Source organism: Salvia miltiorrhiza, chromosome 1, assembly GCF_028751815.1.
Source record: "Salvia miltiorrhiza cultivar Shanhuang (shh) chromosome 1, IMPLAD_Smil_shh, whole genome shotgun sequence".
Classification (NCBI taxonomy): domain Eukaryota; kingdom Viridiplantae; phylum Streptophyta; class Magnoliopsida; order Lamiales; family Lamiaceae; genus Salvia; species Salvia miltiorrhiza.
Genome location: NC_080387.1, coordinates 61,992,041 through 62,017,432, shown reverse-complemented (window position 1 = coordinate 62,017,432; position 25,392 = coordinate 61,992,041). Strand labels below are relative to the sequence as shown.

At 38.5% G+C, this 25,392-nt stretch overlaps 7 protein-coding genes across 23 annotated transcripts in view; 3 read left to right on the top strand and 4 right to left on the bottom strand.

Moving 5' to 3' along the window:
* Positions 1 to 25,392, top strand: part of LOC131001622 (H/ACA ribonucleoprotein complex subunit 4) — an 806,367-nt gene that overhangs the window by 260,178 nt on the left and 520,797 nt on the right. The window lies entirely within an intron of this gene.
* LOC131002142 (alpha carbonic anhydrase 4-like) lies at positions 395 to 3,426 on the top strand. The gene is made up of 7 exons (XM_057928726.1): positions 395 to 933; positions 2,249 to 2,466; positions 2,577 to 2,683; positions 2,758 to 2,860; positions 2,928 to 3,086; positions 3,151 to 3,204; positions 3,274 to 3,426. The coding sequence occupies exons 1-7, from the start codon at positions 843 to 845 to the stop codon at positions 3,343 to 3,345; spliced, it is 804 nt and encodes a 267-aa protein (XP_057784709.1). The 5' UTR covers positions 395 to 842; the 3' UTR covers positions 3,346 to 3,426.
* LOC131002084 (calcium-binding protein CBP-like) lies at positions 4,329 to 6,805 on the bottom strand. Its single transcript, XM_057928722.1, has 5 exons — positions 6,254 to 6,805; positions 5,114 to 5,160; positions 4,849 to 5,024; positions 4,731 to 4,749; positions 4,329 to 4,628 (listed from the first exon to the last, which is right to left on the bottom strand). The coding sequence occupies exons 1-5, from the start codon at positions 6,723 to 6,725 to the stop codon at positions 4,524 to 4,526; spliced, it is 819 nt and encodes a 272-aa protein (XP_057784705.1). The 5' UTR covers positions 6,726 to 6,805; the 3' UTR covers positions 4,329 to 4,523.
* Positions 11,178 to 14,108, bottom strand: LOC131002052 (S-formylglutathione hydrolase). The gene is made up of 7 exons (XM_057928720.1): positions 13,806 to 14,108; positions 13,376 to 13,493; positions 12,736 to 12,783; positions 12,330 to 12,526; positions 12,142 to 12,240; positions 11,988 to 12,053; positions 11,178 to 11,602 (listed from the first exon to the last, which is right to left on the bottom strand). Exons 1-7 carry the CDS (start codon positions 13,956 to 13,958, stop codon positions 11,423 to 11,425), a joined length of 861 nt encoding a protein of 286 aa, XP_057784703.1. The 5' UTR covers positions 13,959 to 14,108; the 3' UTR covers positions 11,178 to 11,422.
* LOC131001721 (probable glycerol-3-phosphate dehydrogenase [NAD(+)] 1, cytosolic) lies at positions 14,550 to 17,372 on the bottom strand. 10 transcript variants are annotated; one of them, XM_057928307.1, is made up of 5 exons: positions 17,130 to 17,372; positions 15,735 to 16,432; positions 15,187 to 15,656; positions 14,975 to 15,114; positions 14,550 to 14,897 (listed from the first exon to the last, which is right to left on the bottom strand). In XM_057928307.1, exons 2-5 carry the CDS (start codon positions 16,390 to 16,392, stop codon positions 14,750 to 14,752), a joined length of 1,416 nt encoding a protein of 471 aa, XP_057784290.1. In that variant the 5' UTR covers positions 16,393 to 16,432; positions 17,130 to 17,372; the 3' UTR covers positions 14,550 to 14,749. The 10 variants fall into 10 exon arrangements, with proteins under 10 accessions (XP_057784290.1, XP_057784310.1, XP_057784283.1 ...); XM_057928327.1 differs by having other exon boundaries at positions 14,550 to 14,890; positions 17,130 to 17,367; XM_057928300.1 differs by lacking the exon at positions 17,130 to 17,372 and adding an exon at positions 16,748 to 16,995.
* LOC131002383 (uncharacterized) lies at positions 18,703 to 20,794 on the top strand. Of its 5 annotated transcripts, none has more exons than XM_057928891.1 (5): positions 18,728 to 18,976; positions 19,823 to 19,865; positions 19,954 to 20,045; positions 20,123 to 20,234; positions 20,553 to 20,794. In XM_057928891.1, the coding sequence occupies exons 1-4, from the start codon at positions 18,908 to 18,910 to the stop codon at positions 20,231 to 20,233; spliced, it is 315 nt and encodes a 104-aa protein (XP_057784874.1). In that variant the 5' UTR covers positions 18,728 to 18,907; the 3' UTR covers position 20,234; positions 20,553 to 20,794. The 5 variants fall into 5 exon arrangements, with proteins under 5 accessions (XP_057784868.1, XP_057784874.1, XP_057784889.1 ...); XM_057928906.1 differs by having other exon boundaries at positions 20,548 to 20,794; XM_057928898.1 differs by having other exon boundaries at positions 20,488 to 20,794.
* LOC131001672 (uncharacterized) lies at positions 20,889 to 24,692 on the bottom strand. Of its 3 annotated transcripts, none has more exons than XM_057928241.1 (9): positions 24,508 to 24,692; positions 23,797 to 23,891; positions 23,463 to 23,531; positions 23,067 to 23,386; positions 22,741 to 22,896; positions 22,297 to 22,434; positions 22,065 to 22,211; positions 21,195 to 21,895; positions 20,889 to 21,110 (listed from the first exon to the last, which is right to left on the bottom strand). In XM_057928241.1, the coding sequence occupies exons 2-8, from the start codon at positions 23,837 to 23,839 to the stop codon at positions 21,206 to 21,208; spliced, it is 1,563 nt and encodes a 520-aa protein (XP_057784224.1). In that variant the 5' UTR covers positions 23,840 to 23,891; positions 24,508 to 24,692; the 3' UTR covers positions 20,889 to 21,110; positions 21,195 to 21,205. The 3 variants fall into 3 exon arrangements, with proteins under 3 accessions (XP_057784224.1, XP_057784241.1, XP_057784232.1); XM_057928258.1 differs by having other exon boundaries at positions 22,297 to 22,431; XM_057928249.1 differs by having other exon boundaries at positions 23,797 to 23,850.

The window sequence follows — 25,392 nt, the reverse complement described above, 5'->3', positions numbered from 1 at the left end:
TAATCTAAATAACAAACAATTTTTTTTTTGGACATTTCACACATTTTTTATTAAAAGACAAACAAAATAATAATGAACAATATTTTCATAGATTATATAGTTTTAAATAACACATTGTCCTTAAAGTTAAGTATATATGAGTGAATATAACAAGCAAATCAATATTTGTATAACAATTTTTTTTTACAATAGATATAGACATATATCTATATATATATATATCTTCCAAAATAAATTTTTAAAAAATTATCAAAATTTGGGAAGGGGCTTCAGCCCCCTAGCTCCGTCCCTGATTACTGTGTCATTTATATAATCGGATAGTGTCAATTATAGACAATGTTATTTATATAATCAATAGTGTCAATTATAGATAGTGTTTTGTATAATCGAATACTGTCATTTACACGATTTGAAGTAGAATGCGGGTCAGGTTCTAGGTGTATGGAGCATCCGATAATATCCAAGTTTTTATGAAAAATAAAAATAAAAAGATTCTTGGATTGCGGAGGATGCAACGGATAATTGTGATGGTTACTACAGCCGACAGCAACATGAATGACGATTCAGCTCTTTATTCATATTCAAATCTTTGTCCCTGCCCTGAAGGAAAAAAAAAAACCTTTGTCCCATACCCAAACCCATCATTTTCTCTTTGCAGTCACTTTCTTGCAATATATATGTAGGGCTTGGATCGGTAAATGGTGCCCATTCCAAAGAATATAGTACTCCATTTGAAAACCTCCAAGAATAGCATATTAAGGCAGGGCCCTTTTTAATCCAATAGCTTTTGAGTAGGCCCTCGTCGGAGCTCCTCCGCCGCTGCACTCTCTGCTCGACCAATCATGGGCCGCATTCGCTCTTCCTCGCTCTACATTACGTTTTGCGTCATCTTCTCCCTATCTGTAGCTGTTCTTGCCGATGGAAATGAAGTTGGTTAGGCTCTCTCTCTCTCTCTGTCTCTCTCTATATAGAAATTTTGAGCTATAGAAGAAGGTTATTTTTGAGCGGTAATCCATGGAACTAACCAATTCGAGTTCAGAATCAAAAATATTAGCTGACGTATTTCATGCGGGATATAACATATTTGGGAACTACAAGCTACAACACAGACCTAATTCATTGATTGTGCAAAATTCTCCAATGTTCCTCAAAATTGTGTGTGCTTCTTTCTCTTCCTTTTGATTCATGTGGAGAGATGCATTCCTGAATCTGATGTTTACTCAACATTTTCTTGAGTATTGATTTCAGCAAACCAGTATGTTAATTTATTCTACCTTAGAATTGCTTCGATTAACATGCTTTGATCTGGTTAAGTTGAGGATCATTTTTTTTTTTGGTTCTTTTTTTTGTTTTGTTTTTTAAACCATAGAAAGGTGAGTTAAGGGTGGCATGATTTGAGGCAGTAAATTTAAGGAGGAAGATAAGAAGAATTGATGGCCCTTTGACAGAAAATGGTATTGAAAAATGTTTCATATTACTATATACTCCCTCCGTCCCATTCATTTTCGGCACACGAATTAATAAGAGGGTGTAAATTGGTTAAAAGTGGTAGAACTCACAACTTTAGAATGATTAACTATTACCTTCTATGAAAATAGGACAAGAAGAATGAGACGGCTAAAAAAGAAAAACGGGACAAGAAGAATGGGACGGAGAGAGTATATATTGGCATCTTTGACAGATATGGCCACCTGACAATTTTTTTACTATAAGATCTTAATTAATACTAAAAAGTTATGCTAGTTGCATGCATGTGAAGGAGGTTATGTTTGCATTTGCAGTATGTTTTGTAATGTATATATTATGTTTCCAAGATTTGCATTAAAGCACACTTTATAAAATCTAGCTCCGAAAGATTCCTAATATTGTTTTTGAGGCATAAAGCATGCAGCATTGCAATCTTTTCTCAAAGTGAAGCTGTTGCTTTTGATGCCTCTTCCAGCTCAACTCTTAGAATAAAATCTAGCATAGAAAGATTCCTAATATTGGTTTTGAGGCATAAAGCATGCAGCAATCTTTTCTCGAACTGAAACTGTTGCTTTTTGTGTTATGCGTGGGCACAGGTTAAGTAATATGTGCTGTCCGAATCTTAATTCCAGTGTTATGATCTGGCTTTGATCTGCATAACGGAGATTCTTATATGATACCTAAATGCACCTTTGATCTCTTGCAAGTGATTGGTTGAATTGAACTAATCTAAGATTTCATTTCTTAAGAAGTTATTTCACTGATTCATTCTTCATAACAGATGATGAAAGACCATTTACATACTCCCCAGATGCTGAGAAAGGGCCAGGGAAGTGGGCTGATCTCGATCCAAAATGGAAGGCCTGTGCAAACGGGAGACTTCAATCACCAATTGATCTTTCTGACGAGAGAGTTGAGGTCATGCCTAAACTGGGAACTTTGAAAAGAAAATACAAGCCAGCTCCAGCTATAATAAAGAATCGAGGTCATGATATTGAGGTACACAGATTGCACTTATAATTGTAGTTGGGCGACGCTTTCATGTAATAACTTGGCCTATAGCAAACATTTATCAGATAATTTTGGACTTTGTATCCGGTTTTTATCAGGTGGTATGGGAAGGAGATGCAGGAGGTGCTATACTAAATGGAACGAAATATAAGCTACGACAGTGCCATTGGCATACTCCTAGTGAACACACATTGAATGGGAAAAGGTTGGGGTTGATTCCTGTAGTATGTATAGCGTTACCAAATACTAGTAATGTTGTATGGATGGATTTGTTTGCAGATATGAATTGGAGATTCATATGGTTCACAACAACTCCCTTGGTCATCTTGCTGTAATTGGCGTAGTCTACAAGCTGGGCCGTCCTGATCCCTTCCTGGCTAAGGTGAGTTAATGTGTTGATCTCGTGTGATTGCAAGATGAATGTAAGTTAATGTGTTAGCGCCCCACAGCTTCTAGACACCATGAAAGCACACGACCATAATGGGAATCATTTGGGGGTGGTTGATCCTTGGGAGATCAAGTTCGGAAGCAGAAAGTACTACAGATACGTCGGCTCTCTCACGGTTCCCCCCTGCACAGAAGGGGTTCTCTGGACGATACTAAAGAAGGTGAGTAGGCAAGAAGTGGGTAAAAGGTTTGGATTCTGCGTCTGAAAGTGGGCTTGTGATGCAGGTGAGGACTGTTTCAAGGGAGCAAGTGAAAGCACTAAGGGATGCTGTCCACGATGTAAGTTGGATCATCTCTCATTTCTTACATCTACCCTTCATTTCTGACGTCCAAATGGGTGTGCTGTAGGGATATGAGAGGAATGCAAGGCCAACACAGACCTCAGCTTTAGAGGTCTACATGTATCGTCCGCCAAATTAGAACTCACTTCTGCTCTACACTTTACATATTTTGTTTAATTATTGATATTGATTTATTACATCAGCTTGCAATCTTTGACTAGGATACTCAGTAAATTGAAGCTTACTACTACTTAGGGCCCGTTTGATTTTCAGTATTGGATTAATCAGGATATAAATTATCCTGATAATTTAGTGTGGATTAGTCATGATTTCTAATCTCATATGGGTGTTTGATATCATTGGTAATTAATCCCCAAAAGTGTTTGGTCTCCATTGAAATATGTTGGATTAACATATCAAATACCTAAATTAGTAGCCTATGGAGGGGGTGGAATAATTAGTGTGGGTTAATCCCATGGGGGAGGTGGGATAATTAGTGTGGGTTAATCCCACAAAATAAGCTAGGGTCTTGGGATAAACTTGGAGTTGACCATATTAGTAACACATAATATCAAACACTACATAAATCCATATTATTTTAACTTATCATGCTTTTAAACCCATATCAAACGGGCCCTTAATTAATTACTCCACTAAGCAAAATCAGTGGACACTGAAACTCTTATTATATAATGCTCCAAGTCAAGAAAACTGCTGTGCCTGTAAATATGTATAAAAAAGAATTCCACTAATTTCACTTGCTTTTGTAGGGTAGGTGGTTTTGGCCACCCGTTACGAGCACATAAATATTTATATAATGTACTTGTCACGTGGCAACAAATGATCAAACATTGTAATTACTAATTACTACAATGCATCTTAAATTTGGAATTATCGATAAATGATGATTAATTTATGCCATCGCAACTCCTATACTATACCCGTCAAATTTTCTACCTTCGATTTCGATTGACTAGTTCAAGTGACAAAAATTATACATTAAACTATTCCCAAGAAAAGAAACTGTGCTAAATTCAAACCCACATGCTATATTATTGATATCAAATTTGAGAGCATTTTGGGCATACCTAACCTAATCAAACACTTGAAACACATGATTCATAAATTTCACAAACCGCAGAAAATCACACTACTTAAAAACTACCGTTTTACAACGAGTAACAGCTACATAAAGCTACGCCGTTTAGGAAAGTAGAATAACATCAACACAGAAGATTCAGAATCCGAAATTCGAGGAAGATAGCAGAAAGGAAAAACAAGAGTGAAGTTGGAGAAACAAAACAAGCTGCATTTTCCCTAAGCAATAAGGAAAGGTAAAACAGTTAGCATGAAGGATTCGTAGGTGAAAGTTGCCGAACCAGAGAATGAGGTATCCTTCTCTTTGAACTTCTCAGTCAGTCCCTGCACAAACACATTCAAAAACGTTAGAACCGCCTTAATTGAAAATCACATTGGAGCAAATTCAGCCAAAGCTCGAGAGATTTAAAAGGGTAAACGGCTCACCTTGACAGTGAGACAGCACCTGGTCAAGAGGAAGAGAGAAGGGTAAGAAAATCAGTAACTCCAGAATCACAGGTGATACTGAGAATTTGTTAATGAGATGAAGACTAAGGGAACTTACTCTATGAAATTATCGTATTCAATGGCCTTGTTTTTGCCACCACTTTTGTCAAACTTGGAAACCAGCAACTCCAGAATTACAGGTGACACTGAGAATCCAAGACTGAGGAGTGACTCTCTCAGTTCGTTCATGTCAATCTTGCCACTTCTGTCCCTATCAAATCTCTCAAATATTGCCTGAGCGAGCGAAATTTTAACTAGATCAGATGCAAATAGAGACATCTAAATGGAAGAAAAGCAGTAGTGGGATTGGAGTTATGACTGACCCTCCAGCTCTGAAGACTGTAAAAGACTTGAGTGAATTCTTTTGGACCTATTTCAAGAAATAACAGCACATCAATACACAACCTTGACATGTGAAGCAATGGAAATGAAACCCGAGTTCAGCCTTCTCAATCATCTAATCACGCAATGTTAACATTAATCTGACTAATCATGCAAGATTCCACATTTATATTATGGTGCAATTCTATTCATTTCCATATTACTTCATTATCATAATCCACAGCTATAGTTGAAGTGTATTCATTCACTAAGCATATTCTCCTCGAGTCATTGGCTGACAGAGCAAAGTTGCTCAACATTCATCTACATCAATCTCTCGGCATTACTTACATGGACGAAATATGCAGCACGATAGCTATACTTAGAAGATCTGCAATAATCATCGTACTGCTCTTAGTTCTTTACACCAATAACAAAGAACAGTATTACTTATCCCATCTATTATAAACCACACTCAGCTTCTCCACAACGGGAACCCAAAAGGGACCATAGATTCTCCACAATTTAACACCTTCATTACATCATAGCGTTGCGACGGTTGATTTCCTACTCTCCGGTCCACCACTAGCCAAAAGATAAACACACGTCTCATCGTATTAACAGAGCAGAACATGATATAAAATAAAGCGTACAGCATAGCATCTTGATCCTGATATCTACCGTCGTTATGCAGAGAGAATACGTCATTGGTTGATCTAAAATCCTTGTCTACTCAATTATCAAGGGATAAAAAAAGTAACCCCTCTTTTCATAGCAAATTGCACAATGTAGGGCCAATTTGATGAAGAAAAAAGAACCCTGCAGATAAAATTGCATGATTTCGTTCTACATGGGCTGATCTGCAACTCTCGAAGAATGATTCATAACTCGCAGAAAAATTCAACACTTAAAACCTCATAGTGCCCTAATTTGTTATGTACGATAAGTTCCCAGCAAATGACTACAACTGCATGATTCTCGACTAGGTTACTCCTTTTATCCTCCTAATCATATCCCTAGCTCGCACAAACTCGAACAAGTGCCGCAAACGTAAATATATGCAGAAAAAACAGCAAATTCCCAATTTCACACACCTCATAACAAAAGATAAGAGTAAAAAAATAAAATAAAATAAATCAGACCTATCTTTCTGGTATTAGTGTTGGTGAAAAGATACATAAGCAGATGCACAGTCCTCAAACTGAAGCTCTGATTATACGACGAGAGGGCGCGCTGAAGCTCCTTATCATCGATGAATCCACTACCGTCCTGATCGGCCATCTGAAAGCAGGAGATCACGCTCGGATCAGTGCCAGGCGGGAAAGCCGACGGCGTGAGGGCGGCGAAGGGGCTTCCGTACGCCGAAGGCGGGTAGCCGCCGTAGGACTGGTTGGGCGCGCCGGGGGGAGCCGAGGGGGCGCCGTAGGACTGGTTGGGCGCGCCAGGGGGAGCTGAGGGGGCGCCGTAGGGGGAGGGGGCGGGGGCGTAGGGTGAGGATTGGCCGGGAGGTGGCTGAGCGCCGTAGGGACCAGATGGGTAGGACTGCGACGAGGGCGGCTGAGCGCCGTAGGGGTAGCCGGCGCCGGAGGGATTGTGGTGCGGGTAATTAGACATGTTGGGAAAATGGATAAGCTGCAATTAATTGATCGAAGTGTTTAGGTGAAAGTTGAAGTGATGTATTTATAACATTTTTTGAGCTGGAAATTGGGTCTCAGATTCTGCGATATTTACATTTTGGGTCCCATTCGTGGTTTAGTTTGGATTTTGGAACCATATGCTCTGCCACAGGTAGGGATGTAAATTCGGGTTGCGGGTATCGAGCATACTCTCACCCACTCCGATATTCGTGCGAGTATCGGGTATTCGATACCTGTAAATTTAAAGATGAGGGTCGGGTGCGGATAGTATATCCTCAAAAATGTCGGGTAGCGGGTACACTCGGGTATACCTGCGGGTACCCGCGTACCCGCAATAAATTTAAAATTAAATAATTTTTAGGAATTTTAGAAAATGAATTAACCCCCTAGTCCTAGCCCTAGTTCTCGTCTCTCATCTCTGCCTTAGTTGATCGTTGTGCTTGTTTGTCAAATGTTTATTTATTATTTATTCGTCACAGGTTTTATGGATAATCGATGAAATAGAAATGATATTTTCAATTTTTTTGTGAAATGAGGGACAAAATACCCTCCAACGGGACAAAAATACCCGCGGATAAAGAGGATATCCGCAAATTGCGGGACAAAAATACCCTCTCACGGAACAAAATACCGGCAAAATTAAAATCAACAAAAAAATCCGAGACTGTATGGGTACCCTCATACCCGCAGCGGGTATCCGTTGCGGGTATTCAGGCACCCACGACATGTAGGCGGGACGGGTGAGGATGGAAATTTTGGCTGATTTTATCCCGTGGGTACCCGATTTTACAGCCCTACAAGACATATTTTTCTAATATTACAAATGTAATGTTACTAAGAGCATCCACAATGGTTACACGATAGCCATTACACGATAGGGCTATCGTGTAAATGAGCTATCGTGTAACCGTTGCGGGAGAGGGTTACACGAGGGCTACACGTTCTATCGTGTAGCCCTTTAAACGGTAATATATAGGCGCGTGTTTTACACGCGCCTCTTTAAAAAAAAAATGGAAATTCGAATTTTAAATCATTATTTGTAGGCTTTGACTGCTTTGACTCCTCGGTTTGTGTGCCAAATTTGACCGTTTGGAATTTTTTTTTTTTCAATTTTTCTTCTCTTTATAACTACATCTTCCTCCTTCATCTTCCTCACTTTCACTCTACAATTCTCCTTCTTCTTTCAATTTCTTTCATTCTTATTCCTCTTTCAAGCGCTTTCATCTTATTTCTTTCGACAATGGCGGAATCCGACCATGGTTCTTCGTCTGATTCATCCGACGGTGTAGCTAATGCGATCATGGAGGAGATAGAGTTGCAGAAACAACTGCTTGCTCACATCTATGGCAAGCCGACTCCGGAGGCGGGACGTGTGAAACGTCCCCGATCTTACGTCCACCGTGATAGAGAGGAAGCCCACCTACGTCTTATGCAAGACTACTTCCACGACAATCCGACGTACGGACCTACATTTTTCCGGCGGCGTTTTCGAATGCAGAAGGAGCTTTTCTTGCGCATCGTGGAGGCTGTTCAAGGTGTAGATACTTTCTTCCACATGACCACTGATGCAATAGGTCGGGACTCTCTTTCCCCGTTGCAGAAATGCACGTCGGCTATCCGCCAGTTAGCCACCGGGCTCTCTGCGGATACTTTTGACGAGTATCTCAGAGTCGCCGACTCCACCGGGCGTGTATGCCTCAAGAAGTTCTGCAAGGCGGTCATCCGGGCTTTTGGAGCCCATTATCTACGCCGTCCAACGCCGGAGGACATCACACGCCTTACCCAGATGCACGAGGTGCGACACGAATTTCCCGAGATGCTCGGGAGTCTTGATTGTATGCATTGGGGGTGGAAGAATTGCCCAAAGGCGTGGCACGGCGCCTACACACGCGGGGATCAGGGAGAGCCCACCTTGATATTGGAGGCCGTTGCATCCCACGATCTGTGGATTTGGCATGCCTTTTTTGGTGTCGCTGGTTCGAACAACGACATCAACGTTCTCAACCAGTCGCCTCTCTTCGCCGACGTGTTGGATGGAACTGCCCCGCCTGTGCTCTTTCAGGCGAATCAGCGCTACTACCAGATGGGCTACTACTTGTGCGACGACATATATCCAGAGTGGCGTTGCTTCGTCAAGAGTCCACCGATGGCGACAAATCAGAAGGAGGCGAGGTTCAAGAAGATGCAAGAATCGGCACGGAAGGATGTTGAACGTGCCTTTGGAGTCCTTCAAGCACGGTGGGGAATAATTCGCAGTCCCGCGCGGAATTGGTACTTGGAGCACCTCCGGGACATCATGCTGTGTTGCATCATTCTCCACAACATGATTGTGGAGCACGAAGGTGAAGGAGCAACCAATTGGAGAGATGACGACGCGGGACATGGGGCGTCTAGCAGTGACTCGACGGAGAGTGGTCGAGCAACCCCCGTTTCATTCGAGGAATATGTCCAAAGAGATGTCCTTCTCCGAGATAGGCAGTTGCACGCCGCGCTCCAATATGATTTGATGGAGCATGTTTGGGCACGTTTCGGACCTCTAGGGCCGGAATAGTTATTTGTAGTATTTGTTTTTATTTTATTAAATTTTATGTAATTTTTAGGAATTTAAAATTTAATGCAATTTAAATTTGAAGTAAATTGTGTAATTTAAATTTATGAAATTAAACTTAAATGAAAAATGAAAAAATCAAAACTAATTCTATCATGTAAGCTATCATGTAACCCCACTGCAGCATCTTTACACTATGTGGTCCCCTCATCATAAACCTCACTATCATGTAAGCTATCATGTAACCCCATTGCGGATGCTCTAATGCAACAAGTCGTTGTGATTACTTATGAGATTAATTGCAAAGAAAAATAAAACTGAATGCATTAGATGTGGAAAACAACAGCTATGATTGATTGTAACTACTCCATTTCAAGCGTAAACCTCTAAGAAATGTTGAAAAAACAAACGCAAATGCTATAAAGAACTAAATGCATAATATATGCGAAGCCCATAATATTACTAAGATAGATAAGAATGAACGTGACAAAAATACCCCTTATAGTATTATTTTATCTACAGCGTCCGTCGGAACATCACACACATACATGACAAATTATGTTTAGCTTATCCATATCTACCAAAATCCTACGCGACAAACTGCGTCTGCAGTTGCTTTCTTGCTTTTTGATAGGGACACACGCTATAGTTGTTAAAGAGTTTTTTTTTTTCAATAAAGTTGCTAATAGTAGTGAGTAGTGACTAGTGAAGTTGGTAGAATATTGTGCGAGGGCATCTTGGTAAATACAACGAAATTATGTCGACGCGTAAATATTTTCTTTCCAGCAACTCAACGCGTTGAGATTTATTGTGCACGTGGCCCACCTGCAAATAGTACAAGTCAACGTCTTAATCTGAATTGACTTATAGCAAAAACGTGGTAGCTCATAAACGCGATTTTAATATCTCAATTTGGCCACTTGTCTATGATTAAATTGACCAAGACTGATTCTTAAAAAAATGAAAATTACCAAGACTCTATTATTATCGTTTATGCCTGAGAAACAATATTTCGGGTTATCTATTTTTCAAGTGTTTTCCATTTTATACTACAAATTCATATATAGGTGGCTAATCTATCCAATATCTTCAGATAATGTCTAGTACATTGCAAATCACATCGTTTAATCTGTATTTATGTGGGGGGGAAAAAATACGTAATTCCATCCAAATTTTCGAGTGGTTTCGACATGATCCAAAAGGTTGATGGTGAGATCGATTTTAACCCGTGAAACAAATTTACACTAATTTTTGTCAAATTTGTTGTGCAGGTACAACTATTGTGGAGAAGTACTCCTTCCGTCCCACTCTAATAGACTTGTTTTTCTTTTTGGAACGTCCTATTAAAATAGGCTTGTTTTTCATTTTGTGTAAAAAAAATATACCCTCTCCGTCCACGAAATATTGCCCTATTTACCCATTTTTTCTTGTCCACAAAGTAATGCCGTACTCTGTTTTTTGTACCATTACACCCTTTTTTCTTTCATTTATTTACCATAAATTGCCACTAATGAACCCACCTTACAACAACTTATTTTATTTTTATATTCTATATTTATTACACTTTATTACTAGTGGATCCACCACATAACACCTTTAACATTTTAGTCAACTACCCTTATATTTCACTCACAACACCTTTATCAGCTTTCTTAATTTCCATGCCAAACAATAAATGAGGCAATACTTGTGGACGGATGGAGTATTTAATTGGTGTAGACCACACTACTTTCCTCTTAAAAATTAAAATTTCTTAATCTCCATGCCCAAAAAAGTGAGCATATTAAAATAGAACGGATGAAGTATTTGCTAGTATTTTTTTTAACTATTTCAATCTCATATTTAATTTGATCTCATCAATATAATTAATACACGCAGGTCTTAAAATGCATGTAAATTTTATCAAATATTTCATATTCAAACGAAACTACTGCTAACCTTTTCAAATTCATACTGATACAAGCATACATTTTCTGCATTGAGGTAGGTGATCAAAGCCAAAAAAACAAGGGGAAGAAACGGATGAAATACAGTAAACAACTCCAACTTTTATTGCCTTCCACATAATTTTCCAAGTTCCAACAGAAGCAAAGTCCATTCAGACAAGATGTAGAGCGCCATGGGCATTACAGGCTAAGGGCTTGGGCGTGGTGGCGGACATGATCGTCAATGAATGTAGCGATGAAATAGTAGGAGTGATCGTAACCTGGTTGCATTCGGAGCAACAGTGGCACCTTGGCTTTCCGGCAAGCCTCATCGAACTTTTGTGGCAGGAGCTGTTCGCTCAGGAACTTGTCCGCGTCTCCCTGCACAAGACGGAGTATTAGGATAGGAGCAATAAACTTCCCTCCTATAGCTCGTCAGAAATCCTAACCCAGAAGCAAGAATTCTGAAAGGTTGCTTTTTATGCACACGTTGAAGGTTATGAAGTTCAAGTTGATAATACCCCTAAATTTTATGTAACTTACAACACACACAACCTGACAACCATGAGGCTGCTCGGGCTTCTGTGTCTCGTGCAGTGCAGCATTAAAGAAACTAAAAAAGCAATGGTAAAGTCTCATTGTCTCAACATACAAATGTTAACTGAACAATGAAGACACAAGTGCGGTTAACCAAAGCAATGGTCTTTTTATCAGTTGAACTATAATTGCAATAGACAATTGGAGTGATAGAATGGTGGAATTTGACCTGATCAATGAGAATAGTAGCTGAAACATCAGTATACTTCGATACAAGAATGCTGGCATCATACTCCTGCATATCGATATATCATATGTTTCATGTACTGAATTTTTTAAGAAAACCCGACTTCAAACTGGCTGTAATCACTGAAAGATCATACCTCCCAGGCAGCCTTGTTTTCCCCCAAGTAATTTGTGAATGCCTTCTGGCCCCATGGACAGTTTATGGGATTTACAACAGGCGCAAATGCTGACACCGACTGAAAATATGCAACGTGGAAATTAAGCAAAAGGGTTTGGGTGTAACATAAATGAAGGCAGATGGGAACATAAAACTGTACACATCAACCTTGTACTTGTCCAAATTTTTTAGGTAAATTATCAGTGCTCCATGTCCACCCATGGAATGACCAGATATAGAAGCCCTAGACGTGTCAAGCTGTGGAAAGTTCTCCTGAAGAAGTGTTGGCAACTCTTTCACGATATAGTCATACATTTGCCAGTTCTTCCACTTCTCTTGTGTAGCATTCAGATAAAATCCAGCACCTGCTCATGAGAAGCAAATAATAAAATAATAATAGTGATAATAATCTTTCAATTTCAAGATGCTAGTGCTTAAAACCAAGCAGGAATTACTAGACTAGTTGTGAACCAAGAAAAACTGCGAAGACAGGCTATGTCTTAATTTATATCCATTCATGAATGATTGGGAAATAGAAGAAAGGAAGGTAAAGAAATAGATCCTCCTTACACACCTACGCCAAAATCCCAGCTATCAGCCTCTCCTTGAATGTTCAAGCCCCCTGCAACAAAAGGCAAACAATTCACCATTAGAGCAATAACAAGGTTTACACGTAAGTATTTCTAATGACTTAATCAGGAAGGAAAATAGTGACACAAACATCAATTAAAAAGGAATTCAGAAAAAATGCGGCAAAACAAATGCATAAACTGAGAACCACATAAAAACAAGACTTCATATTCCGAACTCAAACAAGACTTCGGACATCATGATATCTTTTCAAGTAAAGCAATAAATCTACACACAAAGCAACATGATAAGACATGCATGCTCCTCATTTACCAAAGAGAGGAATCGCCTAGATTGATCATCAATCTAACATGCGAACTGATGCAGTTCCAGTTGCAAAGTAAAGAATCTGAGCTGCTATAAACTATAAGTTGAAAACTCAGATACTTGAAACTGTAAGAATCTTGAGGGGCATGTAAGAATCTTTGAAACGAGTTCAAGAATGGTGTCTGAGGTTACCTTCTAAACATTAAACGAAGCAAAAATCGTTCTGCCACTAATTCTCGAGAACAATACTCTCACAAAGTGAATATAGCAAACATTAATATATAAAATTCAATCCAAAAAAAAAAAAACCGACTCACTAGGTGAAGTGTCTGGGGCTATCAGAGCAACACCCTCAGCAGAAGCAACACGTTGTGCACCGGATTTAGCTATAAAATTCTCATCATTGCATGTAAGCCCAGACAGCCAGTAAAGTACCTAAAAATCATCAAAGAACCCAAAGTCATCAACACCTTAAAATTTTAGGTTTTCATTAAGCAGTAGCCCCTATATTTTAGGGATTTCTGCTATTGCTACAGAATGCAAGAACAATCAGCCTAAGCTAAGATATTGCCCAATATATTACAACTCAGATCAAGATTCTAAAACCCAGAAACTCACGAGACTACACATTTCCATCAATTCACCAAACACACACTAATTACAAGCAATTCCACCAAAAATCAAATAATTAGGTTAATAAAACGCAAAAAAGAGGCAATATTAGCAGAAACTTGAGATGAAACGTACAGGGAATTTTTGGGAAGGAGAAGATGAAGGAGGGAAGTATATGTGGAAGGTCATAGAGCAGCCGAGCGTAGGGCTGTAGTGTTTGTATCTCTTGTTGTATCCATCAAACATCTTCACGCTGCTGAGTTCTGTAGGTTTTCCATCGGACTCCATTTTCTTTCACACACAACACACAGTAAAGAAGCTCCTCTCCTCTCAGTCTGATCCTAGCTTTTTCACACTGGTCATGAATGACTGGAGAGATATTTCTAGCCACAGCAGTGGAGTGGTGAGTGAAATACAAAGACCTTTGGGCCTCGATTAAATGGGCCGCCGAGACTTTCCATATTGAAAATTTCAAATTGGGTTTTACCAATTTGGTACTCCCTCGTATTCATAATTTTTTATTTTGGGTCGTCTCCAAAATATCTTTTTAAAATACTTTTGAAAATAATTACATTTATTTTTATTTTACAATTTTTATTTTTTGTAAGACTTATTCTCCACTCATCAAATACACAACTAACTTTTATTAAAATTTGTGTCACCCTCTCTCTTGAGAAGATATTTGGAGGACGGAGAAAGTATAAAATTATTAAATTTCGACTTAATTATATATTTCATAGTCTGATTTTTATTTATTTGTTAAATAAACATAAATTTCAAAGGATTGGTGAAGATGGACTTGAACGACTTAAGGTCTCAACGTTAACCACTCGACCATAGGTCAACACACACACACAGGGGATGAGCTTCCTTAACCTGTATCGAAGTAGCAGTTACATATATTGTGATGAATGATGATACAAACAACACCAAATAATGTGAAATCCATTCCAAGTGTGATCAAGAAGTATGATCATATGTTGATATGCAGTCTGATTAATTTCCAGTATACAAAGAAATTGTGTTTGTTACCTAATACCTATATATATATATTGATCTAGAAAACGAATAATGATTTTTTAGTCTGATTTTGGAGATCCATTCAAGGGGTGGCCAAGGAGTGAAGGCCTGTAGAAGGCATGCGTCTGCGCAATCTCGATCCGGTCGCGCGGATCGTTGAGGTTTTCGTCTCTCAACGCTTGAAGAATAGCTTGTGCTCCCTGCTCCCTGCAACAATTAATACGATGCTGAATAGAAGAAACTAAACTCCATTTGAACACAACATATAGCAAGTTGAAAGTGACCTGGTGATGAGGATTTTGTACAAGATCTTGAGGATGGGGCAGAGCTCAACCGGGGCAACCGGCTTGTTGGAATCCGGATGCAGCACGTTCAAGCTAGGCTGCCTCAGCAGCTCGTAGAATGCTTCGATTGCAGACACTCCCTGCACATATATAATCAGATCAACCTCATATATGTATCTACTAATTGCTTCCATCAAAAAAATGCATGAGACCTGAATAGTTCCTTTGCCTGTGATGCTATCCCCCACATCTAGGCTGAGCTGGCCCTTGGCTATCATCTGCCCGTACCACGCATTGCGCCCTTTCAAGAGGGTCACGTACGTGTCTGCAAGCAACGGCCCTGCAAGCTTCTCCGGCTCTTTAGTCAGCAAGTGCGTGATGAAGATCATCTCGGAGGTGCAGTGTGCAAAGTAGACTGATTTGCCCGTGGCACTCTCGTTGGTTAGAGCCGCCACCATGCCTGCTCCAATTGCATACACATTTTTCAAGCCTCCCATGACTTCATGTGTGATGAGATCACTGTTATCCCACACTATGAACTGAGGCTGCCTCAAGAACTTTGCAAGGGCCACTCTCCATTTCTCCGACCCACATATACGCGCGTTGGCGTATTCCTTGTTGTAGATCTCCGAGGCTATGTTAGGCCCTCCCAGATACAGAATGTTCTCTATAGGGACTCCAGCTGATCCAAACAACACAAAAGGATGAATTCAATTTTTCTAACTATCTGTGTGACTTAATTGCATTGGAACCGACTTACTTCCTTGGCTGATCATCTGTGTGGGGGTGATTATACGAGGACACGGGCTGAGCTCCGCCTCTATCCCCTTCGCCAGAGATATGATCACCGGCGTGGTGATCCTCTCCTTCCAATAATCCCTGATCTCCTCAAAGACCTCTCGTGTCTCTGTCGAGGGCAAGCCGTTGATGACAATGTCAGCATCCCAAACAGCCTCCTGCAGGTTAGTCACAACCTTCATAGGGCAAAGTGGTGTGTCGATCATGTTGAGGCAGAAGCCGTCTTTCAGGATCTCGTCTGCGTAGAGGGTCCGGTCACCCAGGCGTGCCTCGACATACTTGAGATACGCGCACCTCCTTATCAGGCGCCTCAGCACGTCCTCCCTTGAGTTGATCACCTCAAACAGGTGCTCTGCTGTGGCTCTGTCGACAGCCCTCCCGGCTCGTCTCCATATCCTGATCTGGACCTTGTCCCGGTACTGCCCGTAGCTGTCTTGAAGCAATGCTGCAAACACACTGCCCCACGCGCCTCCCCCGACACCAACAATCTTCAAGAGATCGCCATCGGGTTTGCCTATGTATCTACGGAGCTCGTCTAGCTTCTCCTCGGAGCCGTTGCTGCTTTGCACCACCCCATTGGAGTAAGTGTAGTTGCTTGCAACCTCAATGCTGCCAACCATCTCTTGTATGTTCTAAGTAGAAGCAGATCAAATTTTGCAACTGCAAAATGAGTTACTTATCAATCATCTTTGACTACAATCACAACTATTCCCACGACAAAATTATGAAGGAGAAACTAATCTATGAATCCAAATGAAAACATCCTCATCAAGAATGTAAACTAATTTGCAAGTGCAAAAGGAGTTACATATGAATGATCTTTGACTACAATCACAACTATTCCAACACAAAAAATGGAGAAACTAATCGAGCATATTTGAATTCTCTATCAGGAACTTATATAGATTGTTCTCTAGCTAACTTGTGCAAATTTCTTTTTCTGTGGATCTAACAACCAATAAATCACAAACTGACCTAAAAAATCTGGCGTTGCCGGATAATCAGGGCGACTACAGGGAAAAGCAGAATCTTTACTAGTGAAAATTTCACCTAAATCAGAGCTAATATTATGATCTGATCTAATCCCAACTCAAATCCAACCCTCCAATTCTTTACTTTTTGTTAATCCCAACAACAAATAGTCCACAAACAGACAATGCACAATCAGATAAGGCCTAATCACTTCAAGATTTAGCTTCATTGCGTATGTAATGAATGACCTTACTTACTAGTATAAAAATATACCCAAAAATATAAAATAATTAAAGAAAAGGGAAGCTTTGGGCATTCCGCCGGAGTTTGTTCAACTACCAAGTGAAAAAAACAAAAACAAAAAAAAAACCACAAAAGCACCAACCTTTACTTGAGTGAAAATTTCAACAACTCTGAAATCTTCAAGAGCCCACTTAAAAAATGTAGTTTCTATTTTAAAAATGAAAGAAATTTCATGCAACCCATGAATTATTCATAGTTATTCTGTTTCTGGGGTCACAGCTATTCATACTACAGGAACACAGAGAAACGTGTGTGGTGTTTCGTTATGTATATATAGTGAGAGAAAGGTAGAGAGAGAGTGGGCATTGATGGAAGCAGTTGAGTTGGGTTGGGGAGAGAGTGGCAAACCATGCATTTAAGGTGGTGGTGTATGGAGCCAACTTTACAAACGGTCATTAATTTCAGAGGTTAAGAGTTGGAGCTGTGAATTTTTTCATTTTCGGTATTACAGCGCTGCAACTACTTTCTCATTTTAACTGATTCTATAACTAATTAATGAATTTCGAAAATTGATTTTTGCCACTAACTTGTTTCAATCTAGTACAGCGTCCAAGATGAAGTTTGAAGTGATACGTAGAATTGAAGGAAGGAAAAAAAAAAACTACACGTAAAAAACTATTAAAATCATTGAATTAGACAGACTCATTTGACCCAATTTCAAATTCAACTTAAAAATTAAATAATAATGTATTAATTCGAACCGGACTACTAAGCCCACGAGCCAAATGAGAAGTTTAAAAATTGATTGCAATCTAACCTGATCCGAAATCAAATCCTTCCCTAATCGAGATGAATTGGATTGAATTTGACGACTATAGTCGAAATATACAACTCCATCCGTTTACAATTTTGTTGTCACTCACGAATTTTAAGAAAATTATAGATAATACTGAATATTTGTGTGAATAAAATTTGAGTCTCACTATTGTTGTAAATAGAGTTTGTGGATCCTACTGCTATAAGTAAAAGTGACAAGAATATTATGGACGGACCAAAATGATAAAAATGACAATAATATTGTGGTTAATCAGTACTATTTTCAATACAATAGATAAATTAGGATTCTATCGAAATATAACAATTGACATGAGAGTTAAAGTTACTTAGTACTATTTTTAATTAATAGTAATAACCATGATAATACAATAACTAAAATATGAAAGAAAAAGTGAGGAAATGCCCCATAGGCTTCTATCTACCGGTATAATGTCTACATAGTACGTAGCCAATGACATTATGGTACGATATTAAAATAGTATGATCTCGCATCATAAAACTATAGTATTATATTCTATAGGTCGGTACCCATCTCGTAAAACCATTATTATTGTATGAGCGACATTTCAATGGAATTATTATTTGTGAAAGCTATTTAAGAATTTTAATTTTCTTTTATCATCTATACACGAATCACATGCCACAAAAGTAAAAGGATACATCTATTTTTGTTCGTACATAGAAACTCGCCATTATACGAATGTAAATTATAATTAAGTTATAGTAATTCGTGAACTTTCTAGAACCATTTCCAGATTTTTTTTAAGTCCCGAGTTAATATTCATTAATCATGGAAAAACAACAAATAGATTAATTTTAATTTTTAAATACCCCTCCAATATTAAAAGATTAAAGAAAAGATAGTATAGAAATAATTCTATACGTTTTTGCTTTACCTGGGGAGTAAAAGAAACAAACTTGCTACCAAAGTGCTAAAACGTAATTACAAACGTTTATGAAAGTCGCTAATTGATATTTTATTCGTTACTAGTAGTTTTTTCTCAAACAACGATTTCAGTTCGTTCGTGTGTGTGTGTGTGTGTGTGTGTGTGAGCGCTGGTCTGAGGAGCGAGGGAGCGAAAAATGGCGGCGGAATCAAACAATCTCGAAGAAATATTGAAGCCTTTTTACCAAAGAGCTTCTGAAGCAGAGGTTTCATTAATCCAGCTCCTTAAGATTGTTGATTTTTAGTTGTCGATTTTATCCTTACTGCTTCTGCTGTGTGTGTGCGTGTTTGTTGATTTTTGGATTTGGCGTGTCGTTCTTTCTCGATTGAATCCTTCTGTTTGTTGATTTTAATATGCTGCCTTGTCAATTTCGATGATCATATAAAAAAAACTACGACTTGCTCAATTTGAATTGAAGAAAGTTATTGAATTGCAGATTCTATAGCAGATAAAACGTGCATTTGCTTCAGGTTTGAAGGCCTAAAGTTGTTTATTTTATTTTTGTAGTGACCTAGTATATGCTGTTGAAAAAAACAGGGAAATATTAGGAAACGAACCTTTGCGATTGTGTTATTCATATACTATGTGTTATTGCTGTGGTTAGTAAGAACTTGCTTCAGACAAATTACTAATGCAGTGTAGTTCTGTTCTGTAACAGAATAATGGTAGCTTCAAACATGCAAATATGATAACAATGCACATTCATTCAGTAGGCAACTACTCAGTATCTCTCATCGTTTTCCCACACTTGTTAACTCCGAGTTAGCCCATAAATAAGTGGCTTGGAACTTTCGTTACCCACTCGATATGTGACATTAAGTAATGCGTGGTGCTCAGCACTTCGATTTGGATGGCAACTTGCAAGAGAGCAAAATAGTAGTTGAACTCGAAATTCAGAGTCTCTGTAACTTAAAAATGTTACGTGACCAAACAATAGAGCTAAAGATACAAACATCTAGCAAATCCATAGTTCCAGTGAAGATTGCATAATCTCTATGTTCTTCGACTGTTTCAACATAAAATTGTTTTAACACTTAATTTCGTTGTGAAGGACCGCCTGGCAAGACTTGAAGCTTCTCTGGCCAGAAACAAAGGTATTCTCGAGATTCTTGTTCACTTACTCAGCTGAAAACTTTAACAGAAGAAATGGTCCTCTGATTCTTGGTCCCCTTTCTTCTTCAGAATCTGGAAATGACAAACAGCTTAAGTTGGTTGGCGAACTCCAGTCACAGCTCGAAAGTGCAAAGGCCAAGCAGCTTGCTGAAAGCGAAAAGGTAGTGTTCATTACTGGGATCTTACAGTAGCGCGTTGAATTTAAAACCTACCTGTCTGATGATTATCCTTGCATCAGGCTATGAAGGAGTTGCAGAGGCTTAGTGCAGAAAATGCGAAGCTAGAATACCGGATTATCCATCTTGTTCGAGCATTGAAGGAGGCCGATTGCAAACTGGCTGCTAAGTAAGGTATGGAGAACATAAAATGGTCGTAAGACACAAGACTCCTGCATCCTTTCTGATTTGCGGGTTGCTGCATTGATCGCGTGTTCTTTTATTGGAAACAGATTGTTGTGAACTGGAAAACTATAAAAACATGAAAATTGGTGTTCGAGCATGATGCTGGCTCCGAGCTTCTTTTATCAATTGATTAATTTGAATTCAAGAATTTTGAACTGTCTTTGAATGTTAATCCGATATGCTTTTATCCTTCTTTCCACAGAAGATTAGAATATATCTATCTACAGATGATGATCTTTTCCTCCCGGATTTCAAATCTTAATGCAGTGATTTTTTCCTCATCACTGGACAGTAGAGCTCTCATCGTGGTTGCTTGATTCCTAGTCTCAGTCACTCCTGATCTGCTAGATTGCAAGTATTGAGTTTGTCTCTAAACCTCAGCTTTGCAAACTCTCACAACTTAACGTCTCATAGTGTAAAGTAATCTAATTAGATTGTTCAAACACATATTTGATCGTAATGTAATTGCTCTCGTTTCCCTAAAGAGATGTTTCATTTGATCATGAGCATATCGATATTTTGCTTTCAATTGTTCCATAGTAAAAGAAACCAAAATGCATGTTTTGCTTTCAGAATAAGCAGAGCAAGTTGTGAACTAGATAGAAAATGCAAATTCCTGAGCTATATTGCACGTATTGGAGTCAATTTTGAGCTCATGAGCTCAACTATAAGTTGCAGTAATAGACTTTCCATGTACAAAATTACTATATATCAATCGCCTTCTCTGCCTTAGTGTCGGATCCACAGTCGAGTTTGAAAAGCACCTTTTTTATCCTTCTCCTATGAGTCATGATCAGTACTTAGACAGTATTTACAGATGGAAGCCTGCAAAAGAGATGAATGAATGTGCTTAATGTGTAAAGGCAAATTTGATCAAAAATGGAAAACTGAGATAAATGCATGAATTACCAAAGTAACAATTATTCCAGTCCAAGAAGTTTTTGCAGCTGATCCTTCCTAAGTCTATAGTAGCCGTGCAAGTTTTGACTCTTTGCAATGGCCCTGAGATCGGAAAGCAATAATTTCTCCTTATCCTTGATGCATGGAGACGGAATCTGGGGCACGTTCTTCACCCCATCTGTGGCTTCCTCAGCTGTGCTATTGGAGGCATCACGCTCCGTCTTAGCCTGTTTCACCAGAGACCTCTTGAGACCTCCTTTCTTGCTTGTGGTTTGTGAACTGAGAGGCAGTTTCCTCGCCTCTTGTGGCAACAAATTCGAAGCTGCAGTGCCTTCTGATGGGCCAGCTACATCGTTCTTACTCACCTGCTGCTCAGTTTCTTTCTCCAAAACTCCATCTTTCTTCTGTCCCATTAAGTGATCTTCATGCTCTGCTGGGTTTTTAAGAATTTGTTGGCATTCATTGCATATCTTCTGTTGCACTTGAATTTGATGCTCCAACTCCATTCTTGGCCTTTTCACTTGTTCAGTAATGTCATTCAATGAGCAGGGGGAATTCTTCATTTCTGTTGCTAGATCCTTCACTGCTTCTTGTGTTTGTAAAATTTTTGTATTTCTTCCTTTCGTTTTCACCGAAGGCTCCATGGAGAGAACCCTTGCTTCCTGTACCTTATTTGAAGCTTCTTCGGTTCTTGCTTTCCCAGGATCCACCTAGAATCCAAGATTTCGCTATCAGTTAGTATTGGAGCATTCAGGCACAAGTATTCGACTACTACTAACTGATATCAGATCTTGAATTTGTCTTAAGGCATGACTTAGGTGCGTCAAACTGGCAAAAGCAAAAAAATGTTGCTAGACTCAGATTACATCAAACTGTTACCTTGATTTCATGTTGAATCCTGCCTTGCATGGCTTTTGCCTCGGTTATAGCCTTGTTATCGTTGTTTCTCGTCTCTGGATTTTCTCTTGGATGAACTTTCTCTATAGACGTGCTTGCACTTGATTCCTTCACCATGGGATCAGCTGGCTGAAAGAAGGCAAGGCCATAATGACTAACGAGTCTTCAAGTCACGGTAATCTAAACTACGCTTGAAGAAGTTGCAGTATTTTACCTCTAACTTTACGTGAACCAAATTTAGCATTCTCCTTGGTTCTAGTGTGTTTGGCTTGCTTATAACCTTTTTGGAGACCTCATCGTTTGTACACATGTCGCCACTTGCATCAAAGTTTCTGATAACTGCGTCTTTCTTCTGTGCACACGCAGACCCTCTTTGAGGTTAAGAAACCCATATATTTAAACAATGCTCAATCAAGCATGAGAAACAGAAGGATGCATTCAAAAGAATGTACAACCTCATGTGAACAACAAAGAGCATCTGATTATTTAATTCTGGAACTTAAACTAGATAACACTCTGGCCTCAAAAAACAAGAGAGGAGAGTAGAAAGAAGTAGGCAATTCTTTGCCTTAAATGAAATCTAGTTTCAACCTGCAAATCGATATACATGATCATTTTGGAGCAAATAAAGAGAGAAAAGTTGATGACTTGAAGTTACTTGTTGGAGAGGGCATATTTTCCTCTCTTCAAGCTCCGTGGACTTGCTCTTTCTCTCATAGGTTTTGAGCATGATGGTGCCTGAATTCTCTTCTATTTTCTTGTTGATGAGTTCAACAGTAGGTGAGACAGGCATCTGTATCATACTGGTTTCTGTCTGTTCATCATTTAAAGGAAGTGAGGCTGCTATAAACCAAGTTGGGAAAATTCGACTAGTAATGGTGACATAAACTTAGAAATTAGAATAGAAAATGATGAAGCCTTCCATCATGATCAACTCAAATAATATTTGCAGCATAGTAATTAAGAAAAGCTTATGACTCTTACTTGCTCACTCTTTGCTAAGTAATTTTCCAGCAAAGGCTTCAGATCATGTAATCTTGGTGGCAGTTCCTCGGTTTTCAAATGGAGGCCATTTTCTCTACTGTCCTTCTTCAAGCGTTCTATCAAAATAGCAAGTTGATCAATCTTTTCTCTCAGAGCAGCAGAGCATTGTTTAGACCACTTCTCATCATCCCAAACCAGTTGGCGCTGAAGCATCAATATATCTTCTTCAAGTTTTACAATATCTTCATTTGCTTTGTCAATCCATATCTTTAGCACTTGCATACAAGATTTCTCATTCAAAGCATCTTCCTCCAACATATCTTGAGCAACAAAATAGATAGCAAATTAATATAGTTCAGAGTGAACAGGTTCCAGAGCTTCTAAACAGCAACTCACCAAGCCCATGACAATAAGAAAAGCCGTCCAGAAAATCATCTTCAGTATAGTATTCGCTCTTGGATGCAACTACACAGAAAATTTCATCAAATAAATGACAACCATAGCATCCAAAACAAGGCTCACACCAAATCAAAGGCCAAAGGCTAAAAACAAAGCAGACATCTGCATCCATGACCAGAACAATAGCTGTGCTGCCAAATGTTGGCAGCACGAAGGTTTCTTTTTCTAACTGCAAGTCTAGATAACAACTTGAATCGATTTTAGATCACTTTAACCAGAAAACAACTTCTATCTGTAGTGTCACTGAGGATGCCCACGAAGATTCACTTACAGGATGTTACGTCGTCTGATGAGTCCTGAAGAGGCAAATCCATGACTATCGAACCTTAAATTTGAACAAAAACAAAAAAGTCGCCAGCACATCAACTGAACAGGATAAATTGTGATAAGGTGGATTAGCATATGAATCAGAGATTAAAGCTGAAGAGTCGAGACATTCTACAAATTTCAGAGCGTGCAGTAATCATCCTATAGAAATACTCCATACATTATCATTGACATTTAACAGAATTTTTAGAGCAATTTATGTGCAGTCTTTAGATCATTCTCAAATACTTTACGCTTTTGTCAATGTCTTGCATTTTTCACTCTTCAAGAAACCATCAATGTTGAGAAAAAGAATAAGGTCCTATATCATCAAATTTTCAGCCAAACAAATGGCAGAGAGAAGAAGAAGAAGAATCCAAAACTTAAGCTTAAACTTCTGAAGAATGAAATATTCCTCACTTATAAACCGAAAAAACATATAATCACGCGTACAAACTCCGGGGAAAATCGCTCATGCAAGTAGAAACAGGCAGTAAAAGCATGAGACAACACGAAATTGAAGGCAAACTGCAAAAAATTACACAAACAACAAAATGCTACTGAAATTCGACATTATCTCCATACAAAACCAAATGCATCCAAGCGAAACGGAACCAATATTACACGATAAACGAAAAACACGAAAAAATCGTTCGGAGAAATCGCAGCAACTTACAGTCGGAGCACCTGAACTCTCTAGTGAAAGAGAGAGGGAGAGAGAGAGCTGACAATTTCACTTGCGGTAGTTTTACAACTTTCAACTGCAAATTTGCAGTTTTAAAACTGAAATTTCAGTAACTTTTCCCCCAATTCTACTGCTTTTCTCCCATTCTTCACCTCCATTCCATGTCCCAACATTATTCACACCTCTAAATTGGGTGATATCACTATTTTACAATTTTTATTTTATTTAGGGTTGATTGATTGTAAATACATGAAATATATTTATTTTAATTTTAAATTATATATTTTTTAAATTAATTAATATATAAATTTTCAATACTTTGGAATTTTATCAAATTAAAATTCTGACAATAATTAATATTATATGGTAGGCCAAAATTTTATCACGCGACATTTTAGTTGATAGTCAGATAGTTGTGTTTATTATGTAACATAAAAAATGATTTTTTTTTCATCTTACATGTTATGCTGTGAGGAGTAGAGTTTAGATAGTAGTATGCTTTTAGAGGAAGAAAATTACATCTTTTTATGTTATATAAAACACAACATTTTAATTATCGATTAAAATGTCAAGTAAGAAAATTTTGGCATCCATGTGTATGATTAATTGTTGCATGAATTTTAATTGGCGTCAAACTCCAAATTGTTAAAAGTTCAAATAACCAAAAAAAAAAATACTATTACTAATTAAAAAAATTAAAATTTAAGTATATTTCGTGTATTTACAGATAATTAACTCTTTAATTTCAAAATACATAAATGAGTATGAGCCATACTATGTTTTTTATAATAGAAAATTATAATGTTACGAAGTTTGACTCAATTTGTAATTTCGATTTGATATTTAAAATGTTGCAAACAATTGATTAACTTCTAG

Bases quoted from the DNA above. Each gene is read 5' to 3' on its own strand.
- LOC131001672 (XM_057928241.1), bottom strand. From the start codon at position 23,839: ATGGATTTGCCTCTTCAGGACTCATCAGACGACGTAACATCCT. The intron at 22,897-23,066 runs GTAAGAGTCATA...AATGATGAACAG, and splicing joins ACTTAGCAAAGAGTGAGCAA to ACAGAAACCAGTATGATACA. The intron at 21,896-22,064 runs GTAACAGTTTGA...CTTGGATTCTAG, and splicing joins GGATTCAACATGAAATCAAG to GTGGATCCTGGGAAAGCAAG.
- LOC131002084 (XM_057928722.1), bottom strand. From the start codon at position 6,725: ATGTCTAATTACCCGCACCACAATCCCTCCGGCGCCGGCTACCCCTAC. The intron at 5,161-6,253 runs GTCTGATTTATT...TTCTTGAAATAG, and splicing joins CACTAATACCAGAAAGATAG to GTCCAAAAGAATTCACTCAA. The intron at 5,025-5,113 runs GTCAGTCATAAC...TCGCTCGCTCAG, and splicing joins ACAGTCTTCAGAGCTGGAGG to GCAATATTTGAGAGATTTGA.
- LOC131002142 (XM_057928726.1), top strand. From the start codon at position 843: ATGGGCCGCATTCGCTCTTCCTCGCTCTACATTACGTTTTGCGTCATC. The intron at 2,467-2,576 runs GTACACAGATTG...GGTTTTTATCAG, and splicing joins ATCGAGGTCATGATATTGAG to GTGGTATGGGAAGGAGATGC. The intron at 3,087-3,150 runs GTGAGTAGGCAA...CTTGTGATGCAG, and splicing joins TCTGGACGATACTAAAGAAG to GTGAGGACTGTTTCAAGGGA.
- LOC131001721 (XM_057928291.1), bottom strand. From the start codon at position 16,392: ATGGTTGGCAGCATTGAGGTTGCAAGCAACTACACTTACTCCAATGGG. The intron at 15,657-15,734 runs GTAAGTCGGTTC...TGTTTGGATCAG, and splicing joins ACAGATGATCAGCCAAGGAA to CTGGAGTCCCTATAGAGAAC. The intron at 14,898-14,974 runs GTCACTTTCAAC...TAATTGTTGCAG, and splicing joins TACAAAATCCTCATCACCAG to GGAGCAGGGAGCACAAGCTA.
- LOC131002383 (XM_057928891.1), top strand. From the start codon at position 18,908: ATGGCGGCGGAATCAAACAATCTCGAAGAAATATTGAAGCCTTTTTAC. The intron at 18,977-19,822 runs GTTTCATTAATC...TTCGTTGTGAAG, and splicing joins AAAGAGCTTCTGAAGCAGAG to GACCGCCTGGCAAGACTTGA. The intron at 20,046-20,122 runs GTAGTGTTCATT...TCCTTGCATCAG, and splicing joins AGCTTGCTGAAAGCGAAAAG to GCTATGAAGGAGTTGCAGAG.
- LOC131002052 (XM_057928720.1), bottom strand. From the start codon at position 13,958: ATGGAGTCCGATGGAAAACCTACAGAACTCAGCAGCGTGAAGATGTTT. The intron at 13,494-13,805 runs GTACGTTTCATC...GATGATTTTTAG, and splicing joins CTCCTTCCCAAAAATTCCCT to GTACTTTACTGGCTGTCTGG. The intron at 11,603-11,987 runs GTCAAATTCCAC...CGTCTTGTGCAG, and splicing joins CTACTATTCTCATTGATCAG to GGAGACGCGGACAAGTTCCT.